This window comes from Geotrypetes seraphini, chromosome 5 (genome assembly GCF_902459505.1).
Source record: "Geotrypetes seraphini chromosome 5, aGeoSer1.1, whole genome shotgun sequence".
Lineage (NCBI taxonomy): Eukaryota > Metazoa > Chordata > Amphibia > Gymnophiona > Dermophiidae > Geotrypetes > Geotrypetes seraphini.
The window spans coordinates 150,618,540-150,642,339 of NC_047088.1; the positions used below are offsets into that span (position 1 = coordinate 150,618,540).

Sequence of the window (23,800 nt, forward strand, 5' to 3'; positions counted from 1 at the left end):
TGCACTAATGGAAGGACAGAGATGTTGGTTGGGGAATGGAATGAGGTCTGGAGGAGACAAAGCATGCAGGAGGCAGAAAGAAGAAATATTGGATGCACAGTCAGAAGAAGAAAGTGCAACCAGACTCATGAAATCACCAGACAACAAAGGTAGGAAAAATGATTTTATTTTCAATTTAGTGATCAAATTGTGTCCTTTTTGAGAATTTATATCTGCTGTCTACATTTTGCACTGTGGCCCCTTTTTACTAAACCGCAATAGCGGTTTTTAGCGCATGGAGCTTGTGAGCATCGGGAGCAGCTTGGGGCATTCAATGCAGCTCCCTGCGTTAAAAAACTGCTATCGCAGTTTAGTAAAAAGGGAGGGGGTATATTTGTCTATTTTTGTATAGTTGTTACTGAGGTGACATTTTATATTTTAAAGTCATCTGCCTTGACCTCTTTGAAAAAAAACCCCGAATATAAATGATAATTAACATTTTCTCTGTGTACAGTGTGTTTGTATTTTTTATTTTTTTTTATTTTATTGTTGGTAGATCATTTTGACTTGGTCATTTTAAACAGTAGCTCGTAAGCCAAAAAGTGTTGGCACCCCTGTTTTAAAGCTAAGTCATGTAAGAAGGAGAGCTGGACTATATTATGTTCTTGCACATCATGTTGATTACAATTGCACTTGGTTGAAACAGCCAGAATTATCTTTATAAAATGTGCCTTTATAGCTTGATATTTGATCACCTATGTTCACTCTCTCATTCTCATATCACTTGCCTAAGAAATCTATTTATAAGTGTTGAATAAAGAGTCAATCAGTCTGTTTATATAAGAAGTTATTTTGGCTGAGTTCCAACCTTTATGGTTGGAGCAGGATGCAAACTTAAATTGGCAATGTTCATGCTATTTATTTATTCATTTGCTTTTAGTTAACACCTTTTCAGTAGTTGCTCAAGGTGAGTTATATTCACCTTTAATAGGTATTTCCCTGAGGGCTTACAATCTAGTTTTGAGACAATAGAGAGTTAAGTTCCCTGGTTGTCATCTGGGTGTTCTAACCATTAGGCTACACCAACATTTTTAGATGTTTAAGAGAGAGCTCCTATTTTTTTCTAAAATATTTTTATTGGTTCAATGCACCTTATTATAGTTTTAGAATGAGCCAGTCTTTCTAACCAATTACCCATATTGGTGGCATCATTGTTTAGAGTATTTGAAAACACTGCAGAAAAATTGTGATATAATTAGCAAGTTTTGATAACACAAACATTGAGATTTAAAGGAGGACTGCTACATGTTGTAGAAAATGGTAACACAACTATACCCCCCAAATTAATTTTCATTTTCAAGATATGAGGGCATGCTTGAAAAGGCACTTTTTCAAAGGGAACTAGCCAGCTACTCAAAGAGTGGCTATATGTTGCTTCCTGATAAGGTCAAGGCAGTAAATTACGTGCATTTATACAATTTTCTGATATGTGTGTAGTGCCCCACGTTGTACTTTATCTGCAGATAGGTCAAGGGGTGATTTTACACAGGCACTTTTGTGTGCACACCACACTTGAAAACTTTCCAGGGATAGAATGAGAATATTGTATATTGACCCCCCCCCCCCCCCCCCCCCCCCGTGGCTGTTCCTCTTCCTTCCAGCACATGCTTACTTTCTGAAACAGGAAGGAAGGGAAAGGAGTAACTGTGGAGGCTGAGACTGTATTGCATAGGAAAGATGATCATGGGGTTGTTGTAAAAGGCAGGCAAGATGGGCAACTACTTGGGCACTAAGCTGGAGGGGAAGGTCAAGGAAGCATGGGAGGACCAAAGCAAAAGAGGTGAGCTACATGTCACCCAGCCCTCTTGTTTATACTTCTTTCTTGCATGCTTCCTAGATTGGCCTATACTGATCTCACCTACCCTAATATAGGAGGGGAGGGAGCCGTGTAGCTAGTCAGGAAGAGGACACCATCATCCCTTGCTTGAAACACCATTATGAATGGTCCTGCAAGATCAATAATGGTAACTGGGTGCATATACTCTTGATTTGTTCCTGTGCTACTGGCTTCCCTAGGCCCCAAATTCTCCAGCCAATGAGAGAGTATATGTTTTCAGGACCATACTGGGCCGTAGTTGCAACCTGTGTGACTTGCCTACTAGCGTCTTGCTCCCTTTGCCACCATCAGTGAAAGGAAGTGGTGAGTTGAGAGTTCGCCTCCATATTTGTGTTCTTTTCGTCTGCATCACTTCACAGTCCTCAGTGTAGTGCTACATGCTATAAGGTGGTGGCCACAGATAGCATCAGTCACTAGCTTTGGTCCTTCTTACACCTTCAGGTTCATTTGAGGGGGTCTCGTGGAATGAATTTGGGAGCAACTATTGGATTACACCTTATTACCTATAAAAGTAATATTTTACTGTTGAGCCGAGCCAAAAATAAATATATTCTTATTAGATTGTCCTCATTTAAATCTAGACTCCTGTTGTTACTCTGTCTGGCCATAATGAGGCCGTTTCTTCTGTGCTGTGGTCGGATGCAGAGGAGATCTGCAGTGCATCGTGGGATCATACTATTCGAGTGTGGGATGTTGAGACTGGAGCTCTCAAGTCGACTTTGGTAAGATGTTTGCTTTTTCTTCTTATAGATTTATGTTTAAAATTATTCTGAGGGAAATATTTATGGGAACTTCTAGATTTAAAAGCTATTATTGCTATGTAATGATGGGGTACTGCTATTGTGCTAACTTGTTTTAGTCCTTGCTGTAAAGTATAATAATTAAAAATAGTGAAATAATAAGCTTAAGTATTAAATAATTGAGGTCAGAGTGCAGCTTGGATGAGATGAAAAGGAAGGGAAAAATGAACAGGCAGTGGAGGGAAAACAGGCAGAGAAAAGACAGAAAGATATATTCAAGATGATACATATTGCTGCTTCTTTTTCCTAAATGGACAGAATTTAAGCATGATTGGGGACACCTGGAGAGTGCAGTGGTAGAAGGAGAGATGGGCCCAAGTATGGGTTTAGGTGTGGAAACCTCTATAGGCTCCTGTAAGAGTAGAGGGGCAAAAGGGGGAGAAGACAAAATCCCAGAGAGAATAAGCAAAGTGCACTTGCATGTGGGGGTAGGGTTACCATATGACTGCAGAAAAAGGAGGCACTGATTGAGACATCCGGGTTTTATTTTCACTGCTTTCAGTGGAAGTAAAATACAGATGTGTCTATTTGTCCTCCTTACTTTCATTGCTTTCTCAATCTGTCCTCCTTTTTTTTTTTTTCCTGGAGCCTTATGGTAACCCAATGCAGGGGTGGCTGAATTTTGGCACATTTCAAATATAATTGAAGTGAGGTGGTAGATCACTAACCATGAGGCTGCAGGCTGACTTGGATAAACAGCAGTATTGTGCAGATGCTAAAACTTATACAGCTGACAGCTGGGAGGTATCCTTAGGACAAGGAAGTTTTGATGATCAGAACTAGAGAGGTGTAGGCGGTCAGACTTCTATGACTGACAGCTGGGAAATAGCCTTCTCTAGTTTACCATTTCATTTTTGTTGCTTTCCTCTGAACCACTTTGTCTTATTATAACCTTAGCGAGATATGGCCTCCAAAACGGACCTCTGTCTGTAACAAGTGAAGCCTCATCAGTGACGTACAGGAGCTGTATCACCTCTTCCTTTATCATCTTTATCTGTCATCATTTACTATGTTATGAAAATAAGATACATTTGAGTTCTAGAATACAAAATTCTCTCATGTTTTCCTTTTCTCTTTTTTTATATTTTCAGATGGGAAGTAAAGTATTTAACTGCATTGCTTACTCCCCATTGTGTAGACGTCTTGCATCGGGGAGCACTGACAGACACATCAGACTCTGGGATCCTCGCACTAAAGGTGAGCAAGTTCTGACACAGGCTTGTGTTGGTGATAGTTAAGCACTACTAAATCTCATAGATGATAATGGCCTGATGGGATAATGGTAATTTAGGCCTTTAAATAAGGTGGTGGTATAAAATTATTTTATTCTGTGTGCAGACTACTAGAAAAAGAGATCTTGCACTTTTGCTGGCCTCCCTATAGGAATTATTTATTTTATTTTAGTATTTATATATCACTTATAGCCTAAGTGGTTTACATGCAGGTACTCAAGCATTTTTCCCTATCTGTCCTAGTGGATTCACACTCTATCTAATGTACCTGGGACACCATCAAACAACCAACACTGTGGAAATGCTTTTGGTTTCATGTCCCACAGAAGGTTCCAAACCTTTGCATCAGACTCTTTCTGGTCCAATAAATGTCCTGGTGGTGATTCGAGTCTTTCATTTATCTTTCTACTCAAAGATCCATTTTGAATAGATGTTGTACCCCAAAAAGACGCAGTCCTCCTTTTCCTGTTTAATGAGGGTTCAGCAGCAACATCCTAAGCACAGGCTGCATGGAAATATTCATACAGTGATCTTTCTGAGTTAGTTTTGTGCATACCATGACAGTAATGACTCCTAAGCCAAGGTTTGTGGATATGATCTGTGTGTCTCTCAAGCTTACTGCTAATGCTCTCCATAGACTTGTATCATACTAAAGAGAGCTTCCTATGGGAGTTCAAAAAATGTAATTTGTATGGGCAACCAACAAAGGTTGCTTAGAAATTATTTTTAATCAAGCTTGTGGCTCCTAGTACAATGGAAAATATTTCTGTAACTTTCTTTTCTGTATAACATTTTGGGGGTGTTGTGATTTTCCTTATGTCCCACACAGATGGTTCCTTGGTTCTACTGTCTCTGACCTCTCACACAGGCTGGGTTACATCTGTGAAATGGTCTCCCATGCAGGAGCAGCAACTCGTCTCTGGTTCTCTAGATAATCTTGTGAAACTCTGGGATACCAGGAGGTAAGTCTTTCACAGCAGAAGAGCACTGCCAGAAAAGAACAGTGCACCAGCAGTTGGATTAATTAAGGGCTTCCTCTAGTTCAAAGCTAGCCCTATATTGCTTTGTGGGGACCGAATGAGTTTCCAAACCTGAGGAAGACATGTGATGAGGAGTGTCCTTCCTAATGGTTAGTGCAGCAAATTGGGAAACAGTTCAGTTCTCACTGCAGCCCCTTGTGACCCAAAGCAAGTCACTTAATCCTTCATTGCCCCAGGTACAGGTGAAGCTGAAGCCAGGCAAAGCTTATTGTCCTGAATGGTGTACAGGCAGGGAACAGGAGTCAACTTTCAGTTTTCCTATTCCCTCCGCTGATGCACCAGCACCCCTACTGTTTTTCAGGCGCTCCCCCCTCACGGCAGCTGGTCTGTGATACCAGCATCCCTCCCACTCCCTGAGACTATTTAGGCTCTTCATCTTTGTGGGAACTGGTCTCTAATAGGTGCACAGAGTGCTTTGGAACCACTCCATCCCCAAGAAGATATGCTGGTTGGGCATCCAACCCTAGCATGCCTTGCAGGGAGAAGTGGGGCAGGTTGGATGTGTGGGAACAGCAGGGGGAGCAAAAGTTGGTCCAGGGTATCACAACCTCTTGAGTTGGCCCTGGCCATTTTCATAGATAAAAGTGCAGTGCTCATAGAAATGATTTTGATAAAATTTGCCTCTCTGTGTGTATGATAAACATGCATATAGTGATTAGTCATGTGATTACTTGCTGGGGTGGGGGGAAGATTTGTGCTCACCCACATTCATTTGAATTTTCCAAAACTATATGCATGTTTTAATCCTAAAATTATATCAGCACAAGATATCAGGGATAGACATATGAACATTTCTCCTGGGGTAATTCTCAGTCTGGCAGAGCTTCATGTAAAGCATATTTATACTTTCACTAATGCCCAATTATAAAATTATCCCCTTTGTGGCAGGAGAGAAGTTGACAGAGAAGCAAAAGAGATTAATCCTCCCATTCATGGATGTGATCGCCTTTTATAGTGCTGTTGTTTTTATAAAAACCTTCCATGAAATGAGGAATATCAGCAATTAAATTTGCCTGCTTCCTCAATGATCGATCTTATCCTAAACTACATTTTTGAGTCCCTATCTTGGAAAGCTTGCATCAGATTGCAGCTAAGTCTTGAGACAGAAATGCATTTTTAGCAGTACAGGTTAGATTAGTGTCCAACAAACTTTCTCGAGCCACAACACACTAAACATAGTTGCCGTGGCTCGAGGCATTCGGAAGTGCGTGGACGTCACATTGATGATGTCGCATGCATGCATGACATCATCATGTCGATGTCTGTGCATACGCAAAAGCCCTCCAGAGGGGCCAGTGAGGGGTGCCAGTAGGGAAGAGGGCTGGAGAGAAGGAGAGGCGCTGACACCGGCTGATTGCCTACCAGACGTGCCTCTCGTGGAGAGAAGCACAGCCTGTAGGCAGTCATCTGGCACCCCTTCTCCTCCCCAGTGTACCACAGCACGCAGTTTGCGACAACTAAGTTTGTTCCTATATAAGGTTTCAGTGTTTTTCTGTTAGACGGAACAGGTACTCAGAGAATTGCAGGCACCTTGCTACCTAGCCAGGAAGATTTCTCATTCTCTCTTCCATAGCACCACAAGGTGCCTCTCACTTTCTGGGAAAAACTAACTTTGTGATTCATTTTCCCACTCTCAGCTGCAAGGCTCCTCTCTATGACCTGGCTGCTCATGAGGACAAAGTCTTGTGTGTTGATTGGACAGAAGCTGGGGTAAGCACTGCAGGAGCAGCGATTCATAGATTCCAAACCAACATAAAAGCATGTGCTTAGAGAATGACAAGCTCCAGTTAAAGGAAGGATATTTTTTTTTTTGTTACCATGAACTAAATTGACTGCAGAATGTGGTGTTTGAAATGTTGCTACTATTTGGGCTTCTGGAAACAGGATACTGGGTTAGATGGACTATTGGTCTGACCCAGTATGGCTATTATTTTCTTATGAGATTTTGTTACTTAACCCTCCATTGCCCCATGTACATAAATTAGATTGTGAGCCCACTCGAGACAGAAAAAAGTGCCTTCATATAGTACATGTACCCACAGAAAGACGGTATATCAAATTTACAACCCTTTGTCTTTTACCCTTTGTCACATTTCCTCTGAATAACTATGAACAGATTTGTACTCTCTAGAATTCTAGTGTTTGAACTAAATGAAATGGGTTACACACTAATTTCCTATTTCTTTTGCATATAGCTGGTTAAAATACTGCCCTCCCCTCAGTCTAAAATGTATTCCAGTTCAATAGGTGAGACATTCTAGACCAGGGGTGCCCAATATGTTGATCACGATCTACCGGTCAATCGCAAAGGCAACGCAAGTCAATCGTGCCTGAAGCTGTATGTTCAGTAGTGCTGCCCGATTCGCCGATTCGAATCGATTCACTTTGGTGAATCAATTCGTGGGTGGGTGGTTGTTTTTGTTTGTTTTTTTTTTAATCGGGTTCAACGATTCGTTCAGGTCTTCTAAAGCAGGAGCGGCAATGCTGCCTCTTGCTGGCCATCCACTGCCGCTGCTACTCCTGCTTTAGGGAACCCCTGGGGTCAGTCAGGAAGTGCTGCAGTGCATAGGCGCTCTTTGTGGCGTCCTATGGCTTCCCTCCTGGTCTCCCGGTCTCACTTTCAGCTAATTAGGGCAGCCTGCAGAGGATCGCCGGTGCTGTAGCAATCCTTAACAAGCTGCTGTCAGCCTTCGTAGCACGTTCCCAACTACCCTCCTATCCAGTATCTCTATCTCCCCCTCCACACCATCCCTTGTATACAACTTCTCTCCCTTTCTGTTCCTTCTCTCCCTCCATCCCATTGTCCACCATCTCTCTCCCTCTCCTGTTTTTAGACCCATTATTTCTTCCCCTCCCCCCCACCCTCAGTCCGGCATGTACATGTCTCTTTGGACCCCTCCCTCCCTCCGGGTACTTCTGCACCAGGGCCCGCTATCCCCCCCCCCTCCCAAAGGCTTGCATGTTTTTCCCCTTCTTTCTAGTGTCCTCCGGCTTCCCGGTCTCATCTTCAAAGCAGCCTGCAGAGGATTGCTGGGACTGCGGCAGAGGGAACGTGCTGTGGAGGCTGCGGCAGCCTGCTGGGATTGCTACAGCAGACCGGCGATCCTCTGCAGACCGCTTTGAAGGGGAGACTGGGAAGCTGGGAGAAAGATGGTGGACAATGAGATGGAGGTAGGGAAGGAACAGGGTATTTTCTTGCGGACCAAATTTAATTACCCTGCGGGCCAAATTTGACACTCTTGCTCTAGAGCAACTCCATCCTGTTTATATCTGTTTTAAGATGCAGTCTCTAGAACTGTATATAATATTCTAAATGAGATCTCACCAAAGCCTTATACAAGGGCATCATCATCTCCTTTTTCTTATTGGCCATTCCTTTCCCTCTGTTACCAAGCTTACTTCTAGCCTTCATGTTATCTTTTCTACCTGTTTAGATAATCACATACGATCACACCCGAGTCCCACTCCTCTTTTGTGCACAGAAGTTCTTCTCCCCTAAACTGTAGACCAGGGGTGTCCAACCTTTTGGCTTCCCTGGGCCACATTGGCTGAAAAAAATATTTCTGGGGCCACGCAAACGCTGCAGCAAGACAGAGGAGGGAGCCAGCAAGACGGTAAACACCCAGGGGCAGCAGAGAAAAACACTGCATCGCCCTCAACTGGGGCCACACAAAATACTTCACGGGACCGCAGGTTTGGACACCCCTGCTATAGACTGTAACAAATAATTCATTCAGTCTCTCTGCTATGGCCTTATCTTTCCTGAGCGCCCCTTTTGTTCCTTGATCATTCACAGGTCCCATAAATTCCCTCACAGGTTTTCTTCTTCTGATGTACCTAAAAAAAATTGTTATTATAAGTGTTTTTTGCCTCTTTGGCAAATTTCTTTTCATATTCTTTCTTAGCTTTCTTTATCAATGCTTTGCATTTAACTTACCAGTGCTTATGTCTCTTCTTATTTTCTTCATTTGGATCCTTTTTCTATTCTTTAAAGGATGTGGGGGTTTTTTTTGTTGTTGTTGTTCTAATAGCCTCTTTCATTCACCTTTTAGCCATGCTAGCTCTCATTTCCTCTTTTTTTTTTTTTTTTTTCAACCCTTGTTAATAAATGGAATGCATCTGGTCTGGGCTTCCATGATGGTATTTTTAAGTAACATCCATGCCAGATGTACAGTCCTAACCTTTGCCACCGATCCTTTTAGTTTCTTTTTTTTTTTAATTAATTAATTTATATTCTTTTACAAATTGTTAAACAACAATTTAGTGGAAATAATTGAAATAGCCTGCAAATTACAACAAATTATAAAATACAACAAATTATAAAATAATTCCACATTAGTAACCAATATCAAAGTCCACAATATAAGGAGAGAGAATCCATCACCTCCAAGGGACTTTTAGTTTCTTTTTAACCATTTTCCTCATTATATCGTAATCACCCTTTCAAAAATTAAGTGCCAATACAGTAGATTTCTTTAGCAACGTCATTCCAAATATCAGCTCAAATTTGATCATGTTATGATCACTGTTTCCTAGCAGACCCAACACAGTTAACTCCTGTACTATGCCAAATTCCAGACCATTCCTCAAGCTTTGTCAGGTCCTTCCTCTTGTTATCCACAGCATCAGGGATGTCTACAAGTGCTGCCTAATTTTAATCGATTCACTTCGGGCAAATCAATTCAAAACAATTTGGTTTTTTTAAAAACCAAACTCATCGATTCAAGTCGGCCCCTTTGCTAGAGACCCGTTTGGGGCTTTCCCTCTGCCGCCGGAGTCCTTCCATCGAATGTAACTTCCGGTTTTGAGAAACCGGAAGTTACATCAGAAGAAAGGATTTTGGCAAAGGGAGCATCGAGCGGACCTCTGTGTGCGGATCGGCAGCAGCAAGGTGATTTTTATATTGGTTGGCTGGCTCTGTCTTTCCTGGCCAGAAGTATTTCTCCTCTCCTCCCCGGCCGCATCTACCTTTCTATTCCAGGCAAAAGCGGCGGTAGCGAATGCGATTCACTGCCCTGCCGCTACTCCGGACATCTTCTCTCCATTCGGCCGCCCAGGCGGAAACAGGAAGTTTTCACTGAGGTTGTGCTGCAGTGGAGAGAAGACACAAGGAGTGGCGGCAGGAGAACTCTTTGGATCGCTAAATCACTACCACCACCAGCAACAAGTTTTAACATCAAAATAAAGGTAGATGGGGGGACGGGGAGATGGACTTGGGGGAGTTGGTGGACTGAAGAGGGAGAGGTGGGGAGAAGATGGATGGGGGAGATGAACTTGGTGGAGGGGGGAGATGGACTTGTGAGAGAGAGGGAGTTGGTGTACTAGAGAGGGAGTTAGTGAAACCATGTTACTTCGGGTCCTTTAATCCATTGGATTCCCAAAATTCTACTATTTGCTGTTTTTATGTTCAATCATTTTTATTAAGTTTCAACCATAAGGAAATAAAACAATATACACAGAACATAACCCCCCCCCAAAAAAAAAAAAAAAAAAAATATCCCAGAACAGCAGTTGTCAAACCAAACAAAAAGAAAAACATGTTCAAGTCAACAAACGACTGCATGTCCTGTGTGTTAAAGTGGTACAAAAAGGTAGCCAATAATTGATATATAAATTCTCCTTTCTGGAGTCCAAAGGTCCAATAACCTGAAGATCCATTCCAGCCAGCTGGATCATCAAAATCCGCCAATGAGTGAAGGTGGGTGCAAGTGGCGTCGGCTTACCTTGTAAGATTGTCTTAATGCCCACATAGAACATAAGAACATAAGAAGTTGCCTCCGCTGAGGCAGACCATAGGTCCATCCTGCTCAGCGGTCCGCACCCGCGGCGGCCCATCAGGCCCATTGCCTGAGCAATGGTCTATACCTATCTATACCCCCCAATCCCTTTTTCTTCTAGGAATCTATCCAAACCTTCTTTGAAACCATTTAATGTTTTCTTGTCTACTACAGCCTCTGGAAGCGCGTTCCATGCATCCACCACCCTCTGAGTGAAAAAGAACTTCCTAGCGTTTGTTCTAAACCTGTCCCCTTTCAATTTCTCCGAGTGCCCCCTTGTACTTGTGGCGCCCCTTAATTTGAAAAATCTGCCCCTGTCTACTTTTTCTATGCTCTTCAGGATCTTGAAGGTTTCTATCATGTCTCCTCTAAGTCTCCGCTTTTCCAGTGAGAAAAGTCCCAACTGCTTCAATCTGTCGGTATATGGGAGATTTTCCATTCCCTTTATCAGTTTAGTCGCTCTTCTCTGTACTCCCTCAACTACCGCCATGTCTTTCTTGAGGTACGGCGACCAGTACTGGACACAGTACTCCAGATGCGGCCGTACCATTGCACGATACAGCGGCATGATGACTTCCTTCGTCCTGGTCGTAATACCCTTCTTAATGATACCCAGCATTCTGTTTGCTTTCCTAGAGGCTGTGGCGCATTGCGCCGATGCCTTCAGTGTTGCGTCTACCATCACTCTATGGGTAAATGCAGTACAGCCCTAGCGTCGTGGAACCATAGAGAAAGTCAAAGAAAACAGAGAGCTAGGGTGTAGGGTCCAAGTACAGTTTCAAAGACGACCAATCCACTGGCAGAGGTGACGCCAAAAGGGCAATATGACAGGGCAAGTCCAGAACATGTGACACAGTGTGGCGTGAGGGGTCAGACATTTAGGACAAGCATCCGAGGGGATTAAGTGCGCTCGGAACGCCCGATTAGGTGAAAAAAAATGCTCGCAACACAAATTTGTAATAACGTTCCCTTTCCACTCCAGATATCAACAAAGCAGCACCCAGATGTTATTTGCTGTTTTTAAAAGTGTTTCCATGAATTTGCTTACCACAGACTTATCAGCCTTTTCTCATCCTCTTCCTTACTTCTGCCTTTGTGGAGAGGGACCACATCTGCCCTTCTTCAGTACTTGGGGACCATTCCTGACTCTAGGGAAGCATTGAAAAGGGCAGCCAGAACTTCTACGTTCCTTCAGTACCCTTGGATGTATGCCTTCCAAACCCATTGCTCTACCTTTAGTTTAGCTAGCTCGTCATGAATATAATCTTCTGAAAATTGTTCAGACAATAGCACAACTCCATTCCTACTTGTGTGTGGCTTCTGTGGTCCTGCTCCCAGCCCTTAAATTGTGAATGCAGAACCAGAAATATTATTTAAGCAATTCCACCATATCTTTTTCAATTTCTACATATTCTTCCCCTTCACCTTTGTCTCAAGATGCCACTTTTATATTTCCTCCTATCACAAACATATCTAAAAAAATGTCTTGTTCCCTCCCCCCTCCCACCAGTTTTACCATATTGGCTATTTTTTAATATCATATCATGGGACATGTTCCTTATTATAAAAGCATTCATTTTTTCCTTTGTTTCCTTATTTCTGCTTAAATATAGATTCATTTCTTTACATTCCCACAAAGTCTGGTTACAAATAAGAGAACAAACTTTGGTTCTATTCTAATCAGGATTTCTTAATCACACTTCTCCAGAATAGGTTCAAGGCCATTTGCTAGATAAGAGGCCCATGCAACATCCTGGGGAAAAGTTATGTAACTTCATAAAGAGGGGGAGAGTTACAGAAAAAAAACATTGTGGAGGAGGGTTACATTGTTGCAAAAGGGGAAGCTGATACAATCTATTAAGGAGGCGTCCTAAGTAACAATATAGCTGGACAGAATTTGCACAGAATAAGATGCAGAAAAAACACCTCAAGGAAATTCTATAATACAAAGAGGGAACCCCTAATGATTCCGGGAATAAATTTAAAAGGCATTTCTGCAAATAAAACGGTGCTTTGAGTAGACATAGCCTTCAAGAACATTGTCCAAACTGTATGTGAGCTGTCATTTTAGAAGCAAAATTTGACACGGAATTGCATCCTGATATTAAGATAAAGATTTTTATGCCTATGGTATTATTGAAGGCAGCTTGATGTTATTGTTTGAACTGTGCTGCTATGTAACTTTGAGGCTTTTTTCTCCCCTTGCTGGATGCAGTTTGGAATGAGACTCCTTTCAGTGACCATGGAACAGCTTTGATTATTTAATTGTTTTGCTTTAGCATTTTGTTGTATTCCTTTTTTTGTTGTGTAAAGATTTTATTATGCAAATATACACTCATGGTACCCATTTTGATATCCAGTTATCCAGTAGAGCAGGGGTGGGCAACTCCGGTCCCCGAGGGCCAGAATCCAGTTGGGTTTTTAGGATTTCCCCAATGAATATGCATGAGATTTATTTGCACGCACTGCTTTCATTGTATGCTAATAGATTTCATGCATATTCATTGGGGAAATCCTAAAATCCCGACTGGATTCCGACCCTCGAGGACCGGAGTTGCCCACCCCTGCAGTAGAGTCTCTGTTAATCGACACTGGGTAAATCAGGCTCTGCCCAATCCCTCCCTCCCCACTGTCAGAGCATCCAAGAAACTCAACACAAGTGCTTCCTACCCTGCCCACCTAACCATCTACAGTAGAAGCAGCCTCCTTGGAAGGGGAAGGTATGGTTCGCTGTTAGAGCTGCTGCCTCTGCACCCAGAGGTTGTGAGATCAAATCCCAGAGCTGCTCCTTGTGACCCTGGGCAAGTCACTCGGTCCTCCAGTGCTCAACGCTTTGAACGTGAACTTTGAATGCCAAAGCCACAAAAAGGCAGTATACAAGTCCCCATTCAATTTTCCAGCTTGTTCCCATACCCACAACCAAGAAAGGTCAGCCCCAGGTTTAAACTTTAACATTCTGGTGGTCTAGTGGTGAGGTTGGGGCAGGAGCAATTCTTCTGTATATTTGAGGCAAAGCACCAGGACTGAGCATCTAAATCCCCTTTGTTCTTTTCTTTTTTTTTTTTTTAATCTTTATTAATTTTCAGTTCTAATACAAAGTATCAGGAATTATACAGACATTAATAAACAAAATAAACACTTAAATTCAATCAACAATACTGCAGAAGAAAAATATCCCTCCCCTCCCATCCAACATATTTAATCAAAGAATAAACCAAAAAGATACCCAACCCCCTCATCCTGGATGTGTATAAAAAAAAACAAAAATTAAAACAAAAGACAACTATGTTGAAGTAACAAAGGATGTCAACAGGCCCCAAATCAATTAAATTAGATTGCTATGCCCCATCATATCAGCATTCATCTTTTCATATCTGTAACCTAAACATAAAGTGGCCCACCAAAAAGGAAAATTGAGGCGGTCGCAAATTTTCCAATTGCGAGTCACCATTTACATGACTATCCCTGTCATAATTAGGAAAAGCCTGCATTTGTAGCGGTCCAGAGGAGGCTTAATATGCAGCAGTGTTCCATATATAACTGCCTCATACGTCGAAGGAATTGTTGATTGCAGTACGAGATTAATCTGTCCCCATATTGACTTCCAGAAGTTGAGTATCAAGGGACAATAGAACAACAGATGATCCAGTGTCCCAATGTCTAGATGACAGTGCCTTCACACTAAAGATGGCACTATTTAACTCATTTTCATTAATGGTTGGGAATTATACAACACAAGTCTCCAATACTTCACCCAACCTCCACAATATCCAACATCCCTCTCCACCAAATTACAAGTTGTTCCACATGCTCTCATATATTTCAAATCTGGCAAAATGTGGCCTCAGGTACACCTCCTCCACCCTTAGTAATGTTCAATAGAGGTAGGGATACCGCTGTTTTTATTCCTCATTGGCCCACATTCTTTTATTGCAGTTATTTAGGTAAACTTTTTTATCCACCATAATCTTTTTAGAAGTTTCCTTGAGATTATTCTATTTAAACATATTCAAATAAATTGTATACTTAGCTTAGTGCCAGCATCTATTCGATTTAGAACTGTCTAACTTATGTAACCTAACAGGGGTCCAAAAAGATCTATGTAACCGAAAAAAACCATGTTTGTCTCATAGATGCCGACGCTGTACATCTCATCCTCCAAGTCCAAATTTGCGGCCATCAAGACACAGAAATATACTGCTTTATCTCAATGCTCCAAATATCTCCAAGAATAGTTTTTGGTTTCTTATTCAAGAATTCAGAAATTAATTTATACCCCTTTGTTCTTGACAGTTGGCTTTTTGTTAAGGTGATACATCACCCAACCATTTTTCCCTAGATCCTTTTCCTGGGCGGTGCCTCCTAATATAGCTTTAGTTTGGGTTCCTCTTTCCTGTATACATCACTTCTGCACTTATTCACATTAAGGACTCAATTCTATAAATGGTACTGACAAAAAAAACCATGCTAAGTGCTATTCTGTAAACAGCACTCGAAGTTAGGCGCTGTTTATAGAATAGAACTTAGAGCTGGGATCCTTAGGCACGAGGATTTACATAAACTAACCCTGGTATAAATCCTTGTGCCTAAATTTAGGTGTGGCTCTTCCTTATTCTATAACAGTGTGCATAAATTTCAAGAACACCTATGACCCTCAGATGGCCATGCCCCCCTTTTTGGAACAGTGCGTAAAATTTCCATACGGGTCCTGGTGCCTAAATATGTGTGTGTAAATTTTAATTGATGCCAGTTAGTATTGATGATTGATTATTAGCACTATTTGGCTTGTTTTTCAGTTGCGCACGTACCCAAATTTATGTGTGCAATTTTCAGTGTCATTTATAGAATTAGGCTGTAAATGTCATCTACCATTTGGATGCCTAATCTCGTAAGATCCTCTTGCAATTTTCCACAATCCTTTGTGATTTAACAGTTTTGAATAACTGTTTTATCAGCAAATTTAATTACTTCAATAGATATTCCCATAAGAACAGCCTTACTGGGTCATACCAATGGTCCATCAAGCCCAGTAGCCAATCTAGGTCATTAGTACCTGGCCAAAACCCAAGGTGTAGCAATATTCCATACTACCCATCTCTAGATCATTTATAAATAAGTTTAAAAAGCAGCTCTTGGGAACCCCACTATCTACCCTTTTCATTTGAGAATATTCACCATTTACTCCTACTCCTCTATTTTCTAAACAGTTCTTAATCCACGATAGGACACGTTCTAATTTCCTCAGGAGTCATTCTTGAATTACTTTTGACAAACGCCTTTTGAAAATCCAAATACACAATATCAACCAGCTTGCAGTAAGTCAGTAAATGATGGCAGAAAAAAAAAAAAAGACCTTCATGGTCCATCCAGTCTGCCCAACCAGGTGACCAAAGCCTTGCCACCACTGTTTAAACACAGTTCACTCATGTTTAAATGCTGGTTGTGAAGTCAACACCTTGCCAACATATATGCAGCCAAACATGATTGGGATGATACAGTATATTGCTGACAGTATTCAATTTACCAGTCAAGATGCCTTCCCCTCCCTCCTAAGCAGCACAGTTCTCCCAACTTGCAGTACCTGCTATAATAAAACCCTTAGCGCGCATGCGTACTTGAAACTCTGTGCGTCTGTGCTTTGTGCCTCCGCATATGCAGTAGAAGGAGCCTGCTTTCCCATTGCAAGAAGGAGCTTGTGGCGGTTTCCACATTGCTCTCCCTTCATGACGCTGCAAGCCCGGAGCCAGTGTAGATGGCTGAAGCCTGGCTGGAGCAGGACGAGAAGGAGCTGCGAGACCTCCGCAGAGGCAGGAGGTGCTGAATTCGGGGGAGGGAGTGAGAGAAGGGAGAGATGTTAGACTCAAGTGAGGAAAGGAGAGAGAGAGAGAGAGAGACGGATGAGAAGGACAGAAGAGCTACAAGGGGGACAGGGAATTATAGACTTCAGGGAGAATGGAGGGGGCAGGAGAGAGAGATGGCCTTGGGGAAGGACGGAAGGGACAGGAAAGAGAAAGATAGCAAAAGGGGTGAAACAGGGTCAGAGAGAGATGGTAGAAGGTGTGAAAGAGAGAGATGGAAATGATAGGACCGCTGCCACTTTAGGGTACAGAGGGAGGAGGGGTTGGTATGTCAGGACCACAGCTGCTGCCTCGAGTAAGTAATGGGGGTCCAGGAGGCCAGACCCATAGGGAGGGAAAGGCCCTGTCAGGTGATAAATGCAATGGAGTATCAATGAGGGCCAAAAGGGTACAGAGGACTAAGGAAATAGTAAAAGGTGAGGTGGTGGGACTGGAATCAGTGGGAGGCAGGGTCCGGGCATGGTAGAGGTGGGGCATGGGTGGCGTCAGGGTATAGGTTTATCAAGTTTATTAACACAATTTGATTAATCGCCTATTATAATCACTAAGCGATGTACATAGTAAAAATATATCAAGTAAAAAGGGGTTAACATTTTAACAAAAGAACATTTAACTTGAACAAACATACAGTTGGGAAGAAAAAGATAAAAGTTACAATTTTTGTTTGGGGTAGAATAAGGAAATAACAATAGGTAAAGGGGAGTAGTAACCTCAGCAATTTTAAATTTATTATACTTTAAACATTAAAAGCATCTCTGAATAAATAAGATTTTAAAAGTTTCTTAAATATTAAAATATCTGTTTCATTACGAATGTATTGGGGAAGGGCGTTCCACCATAAGGGACCTGTCACCGAAAAAATGTCGGCCCTTCTTGTACCGATGATTTTTAGGGAAGGTACTGAAAGAAGATTCTGGTTGGAAGAGCGAAGTGAGCGTTGTGTATTATAAGGTATCAAGAGTCTAGAAATGAATTGAGGTTCGCCGCATGCTAAAGTTTTAAAGATGAGTATAATTATTTTAAATGTGATTCTATGGCTGTTCTAGCACCTGTTACTGTAACGAATGTAACGGGCTAAACTAGTAAACGGGTAAACGGGTAACTAGTGTGACAATAAAATGATCAGTACGCTAGAGTTGAACATTCACTTGCCCCTTGCCATGGGCAGAACATAGACCATACAAGTCTGTCTGGCATCAAGCTTCATTCCCCCATGCTGGATCTGGCTACTCTTCTTTGTCTCTTGCTAAGTGCGGGACATCTTTATCCATATATTTTTAAATTGAAGAAATTTAACAGAATATAAGGAGGACTGCCTTTATTTTTCTATGCCATTTGTGCTGCCACGGAATGGCAGGGTTAGATTTTCAGCTGCCATGACCATCCTATATAATAAAACGCTAGCCGCACATGCGCACTCAACTGCGTGCTTCCGTTTTCCCTGATCTGTGAGATGTAGGGCCGTGGCCTTGCAGGAGTGCATGCACGAGTCCCCAGCCTTACTTTCTAGCATCTACCACTCGCCGCCAACGCTGAACTTCCTGCTCTCCGTGTCGGCTCCTTTCACCAGCTGCACCAGCGTCTGAGAAGGCTTCCGACGCTGGCGGGATCGAGAGGAGCCATGGTGACACCTCGCGGGGCGGGGCGGGAAGCCCAAAACATTCCAGCTGCGAAGGGATGCCGCAGTCCTGACTCAAAACCAGCTGATTCAGCAGCATGTGCAGCACTACACACGCTGCTTCGGGGCCTTTTACTACCCTGATTTGCTCTGCCGCGTCTCTGATGATGTCATCAGGGACGTGCCAGAGTAAATCAAGGCAGTAAAAGGCCCCGAAGCAGCGTGTGTAGAGTGCTGTACACGCTGCTGGATCGGCAGATGGTCGGACCGCGGGAAGGGATGGGTGGGGGCGGTAAGGGACTAAGGGAGCAGTCAAAACCGAGGGATGGGAAAGGGGGGTAAGGGAAACGCTGCTGCTGTACAAGGAAGTGATGTGGGGTGGGAGGGAATGCTGGTGCTGCTGTGGCTGCTGCACAGGGAAGGTGGGGATCTAAATGCTGCTGTACAGGGAAGTAGTGGTGGAGAGGGAATGCTACTGCACAGAGACATGGAGGGGGGGAATGCTGCTGTGGCTGCTGCACAGGGAAGTGTGGGGGGAGAGAGACAGATGGATAGAAAGAAAGCCACACAGCGAGAGGAAGGCAGACAGAAAGAAAAGAAGAAAGGCACAGGGGCAGAGAGAGACTTAGAGAGACAGACAAAAAGAAAAACAGCGGGAGGGAGAGAGACACAGAAAGACAGACAGACATATATTCTAGCACCCGTTAATGTAACAGGCTAAAATACTAGTTGTAAACTAAATATTGAAAGAAGGAAATTTCTGGTCTACTTAGAAATTATTCTCTACATGGCTACTATTCTGTTTTTGATTTGTGGGAAATAAGGAACTTTTAAACAGATTTATATGAAAAAGATCTGATTATCCTGTTTCCTTTCTTCCTACAGTTGTTACTGAGCGGCGGGGCAGACAATAAGCTGTACTCCTACAGGTACTCCACCTCAGCCTCAGATGTTGGCGCATGAAAGTAGATAAGACTGGGATTCCAGTGTCCATCCTCTCCACAGGTTTTCTGTATTAGGGGGTAGAAGATGGTCCTTACCCCCTGTCGGATACCTGTGTTGGCTGTCTTTATTTCTATTTTGTGTTATTTGAGCTTCTCTGGGTATTGTACAGAAAGAATGGACAGCTTCATGGCCACCGATACTGAAAACAAATATCCAGCCAAGTTGATACATGAACTTCTGCACTAGATTGATGGATCCAGGCTACACCTGTAACTGAAGCACCCTTTGTAATCTGATTTTATTACTGACAAGCACCATGCAATGTAAAAATACTAAAAGTGAATTGTTTTCATTGCTGTATTTGATGGTATATTGCTGATGAATTATTTTTCAGTTATTTATGATGGACTTCCCTTTCAGCATCCTTTTTGTGAAACTATTATCCTTAATCTGCTGTCTTTGTGGCATAGATAACAGGATATTAAGAACCCATGGCTTGTCTTCTAGCAATACAGTCTCTTCTCCCTCCCCCATTCCCAATTCAAGAGGCTGCCATTTTGCCTTTTCAACAAGAATTCCCTTCCTGCAAAATAGCGAGTCTTACCTTGTTCTAAGTGTAGTGCTCTGGAACACAGAATATAAATAAATTGAGAATGGGGAAGTTGTGTTTCTAGAGAAGGTAAGAAACCACTAGTAATAGCTTGCTCCCTCCAAAAAATACACACTGTATTTTCTAAAGTATTCTTGGTGACCATGATTTTCTTTTTTTTTTTTTTCTTTGCCTCAAACGGAGGCAGAGCGGTAACAGACTTGGAAATTGATTGTTGGTTGGTATTTGAGATACAATATTCCAGTACAAGTTTGTCCACTAAAGTTGGAGTAATATTTTTAAGTGAATGAAATAAGGTACTTTTGGAATGTATTTTTTGTTTTGTAGTCACCAAAATAAAGTCCTCAAAACACAGTCTGTGAATAGCTTCTTGCTGATAGTGGCAAAGTGGTTAATAAATGATCTAAATAAATATTCTGCCATCTACAACCATGATGGAGAGAAGCACAGGTTCTGTGGCTGAAGGGCGTGATGAGAAAGTATTCATGGAGGGGGGAAATTCTAAATATGGTGCCCAAAAATCCACTCAGAAAAACAACTTGCTTAACAATATTCTATAAATTGTGCCTAAAGATAGGCACAGTTCATAGAATTGTGCTTAGGGCCAGGACCTGTGATGAAATTTAGGCATGACCATTTGCACCATCTAAAACCTAGTGTAAATCCCTGTGTTATGTGATCACTCAAGCCATCCCAGTACCCACAAAAGGGCATTGGAGTAGTCTGATGTCCTACATACCTATCTTGGACACAAACAGATACCCAAAGATATACACACACTGTGCTCAGTCTTATCTCCCTTTATTCAGGGGTTAGCTTACAATCTTATGCACTCATAGCAGAAAATGTTATAAAAGCATGAAGGAGTGCTGAAAAATTCTCTGTCTAACCAACTTCCTAAATTCTGAGGATTATTTTGCCACTGAGCTGAAAAGAGAGTTATTTTATTTTGCACAGCACCAATTTTCAGTGTTTGGACATTGTTTCAGATTATTGATTGAACCATATCAACAAAAAGTGTGGCACTCTGAGCCATCATGAAGTTCCTATTCCTGCAGAAGAAAATTCCAAAGAAAATTCATGAATGTATGATGCAAATATTGAGTGACAAATGCCCATCATGCTCTTGCTGACTTACAAGTGCATTTACCCTGAAGCCCCCCAATATCTCTCTTCATTTATCTCCCCCTATGCTCCTCCCCGTGAGTGATCTCAGTTCATCGGGAAAGCCCCTCTTATCTGTATCTTTCTCTTCCACTGCCAACTCCAGACTCTATCTCTTCTTTCTTGCGGCACCGTATGCCTGGAACAGGCTGCCTGAATCAATATGTCGTGCTCCATCCCTAGCAGTATTCAAATCCAAGCTAAAAGCCCACTTTTTTTTCAAACTGCTTTCAACTCTTAATTTCTACTCACTGCTGTCAGATACCTAGACTCACTGTATCATTTCCTCTATCATTATCTCCCCAACCCTGCATAGTATAAATTCAATATTGTATGTAATTCATCCAACAATTAAAATACTAGGAGTTGTTTTGGACCAGCATCTGACCATGAAAAAACAGATAGATGCGGTGGTACATAAATGTTATTATACTCTATGGAAATTGCGAACTATCAAACCATATTTTGACTTTTCCACTTTCAGACTTTTGGTTCAATCCCTGTTATTGAGTCTTCTTGACTACTGTAACATTATTTATTTGACAGTTACTAAGAAAGACATAACCAGATTGATACTGATTCAAAATACAGGGGTCAGACTGATTTATGGCCTGAAGAAATATGATCATGTTACACCATTTTAGTGTGAATTGTATTGGCTTCCGATGGAGGCATGTGTTCTGTTCAAGTTGGGTTGTTTATTTCACAAGGTTCTGTATGGCACTGCTCCATTCTACCTGGTTGATAGATTTTCTATTGCATCGTACAAACACAGTCGAAAATCTCATGCCTTGTTTAATTTTCCCTCTGTACAGGGTTGTAAAAGCAAAAAATTTCTTGAACGCACTTTGGCATTTGAGGTAGCTTCCCATGATAAAGAATTTTGATCGTTATTACTTACTGTTTATTCCTATAAACAGTTTAGGACTTGGTTAAAACTTATCTTTTTTTCAAAATACTTAGTTAAATGATTTATTCTGTTTCCAATAATATTGTTTGTTTATAATCTTTTGTAACTTGCGTTGAACTTACGGCTACGTGGTTAATAAGCACAATGTTATGTCCTGTCCAAATTAGATTGTAAGCTCTTCTGAGAATGGACTGTCTATTGTATGTTAAAATGTACAACATTGTGTATTCCTTTCAGCGCTATAGAAATAATAAATAGTAGTAGTAGGAGGGTGGGGGCTGGGTATTTGGGAGTTTGTTTTTTTAAGATGGGTTTTTGATCCTCCATAACTAAGTCAGTGAAGAGCATTATCCTCCTTGGGTCTTGAAATGTGGGTGGCATTACCTCTTCAATAAAATCTTAGAGAAGATTAGGTTTTTTTTTTTACCTCAGTAATCCTCTAAGGAAGGACAGGAGTCTTGACTATTGAGATCTACCAAAGCAGACCGTTGATCCTAGGGTGGGGCAGATGAGCCTGCTGCGGGTACTGAGGACCCAACTGCAGCATCCAATCATGCTGCAACATCCACTCTTATAAAACTTGGTAAAGGGATGGAGAGTGGACCACAAATCTCAGGTGGAACTGCCCGGGACACTACCCATGATGAGACAATGCCTCTGGTAGAATGTGCTTTCAAAGAGATTGATGGCTGCTTACCACAGCCAAAACACGCCAAAGAACTAGCCATGCGACTCTACCGGGAAATGGTCGCCTTTGAGGCTTGTTTTCCCAGCTTGCTAATGGTAGCGGTGAGGGATGCCAAAAAGGACTATGAAGAAAAAATAGCGCAAGAGGCCAAAAACTTCAAGCCCTTCTTTAGATACGTGAAAGGGAAAAAACCCGCAAAAGAGGCGGTGGGACCCCTGGACGATCAGGGAAGAAAAGGGTACATTAAGGAAGATAAACAAATTGCGGACAAACTAAATTCCTTCTTTGCGTCCGTCTTTACGGAGGAGGATACCGCAAAAATACCAGAAACTGTGAAAGTGTTTAGTGGAGTAATAGAAGACAGCCTCACCACAGTTGAAGTAGATTTGGACCAGATATACTACCAGATCGACAAACTTAAAAGTGACAAATCCCCTGGACCGGATGGAATTCACCCGAGAGTCTTAAAGGAATTGAAGGTTGAAATCGGAGAGTTATTGCAAAAACTCGCCAATCTGACAATCAGAACTGGACAGATACCAGATGACTGGAAGATAGCGAACGTCACGCCAATTTTCAAAAAGGGATCAAGAGGAGAACCGGGCAACTACAGACCTGTGAGCCTTACGTCTGTCCCTGGAAAGATGGTTGAAGCACTGATCAAGGATAGCATAGTCCGGCACTTAGATATACACGAATTGCTGAAACCCAGTCAACATGGGTTCAGGAAAGGGAAATCATGTTTAACGAATTTGCTTCAATTTTTTGAGACCGTGAACAAGCAAATTGATAGTGGAATGCCGGTGGACATAATATATTTGGACTTCCAGAAGGCATTCGACAAAGTTCCGCATGAAAGACTTCTCAGGAAACTACAATGCCATGGAATAGAGGGAGATATACACAGGTGGATAGGCAAATGGCTGGAAAACAGGAAGCAGAGAGTGGGCATAAATGGGAAGTTCTCAGACTGGGAGAAAGTGACTAGTGGTGTGCCCCAGGGCTCGGTACTTGGGCCGATCCTATTTAACATTTATATCAATGACCTTGAAGACGGAATATCCAGTGAGATCATTAAGTTTGCAGACGACACAAAGCTATGCCGGACAATCAGAACGCAGAAAGATAGCGAAGAACTCCAGAGCGACTTGTATCAGTTAGAGAAATGGGCAGAGCAATGGCAGATGAAGTTCAACGTGGAGAAATGCAAAGTAATGCATTTAGGCAGTAAGAATAAGGAACACGAGTATAGAATGTCAGGAGCAACTCTTGGTAAGAGCGA

At 42.1% G+C, this 23,800-nt stretch overlaps 1 protein-coding gene across 1 annotated transcript in view; it reads left to right on the forward strand.

The window, feature by feature from the left end:
• Nucleotides 1-20,110, forward strand: part of WDR12 (WD repeat domain 12) — a 47,021-nt gene extending 26,911 nt beyond the window's left edge. Inside the window, exons 9-13 of the mRNA XM_033945037.1 lie at nt 2,458-2,598; nt 3,768-3,873; nt 4,738-4,870; nt 6,586-6,658; nt 19,087-20,110. Of these exons, the coding sequence (XP_033800928.1) occupies nt 2,458-2,598; nt 3,768-3,873; nt 4,738-4,870; nt 6,586-6,658; nt 19,087-19,164 (531 nt within the window). The 3' untranslated portion in view covers nt 19,165-20,110. The remainder of the gene's footprint in view (nt 1-2,457; nt 2,599-3,767; nt 3,874-4,737; nt 4,871-6,585; nt 6,659-19,086) is intronic.
• Nucleotides 20,111-23,800: the final 3,690 nt, after the last annotated feature.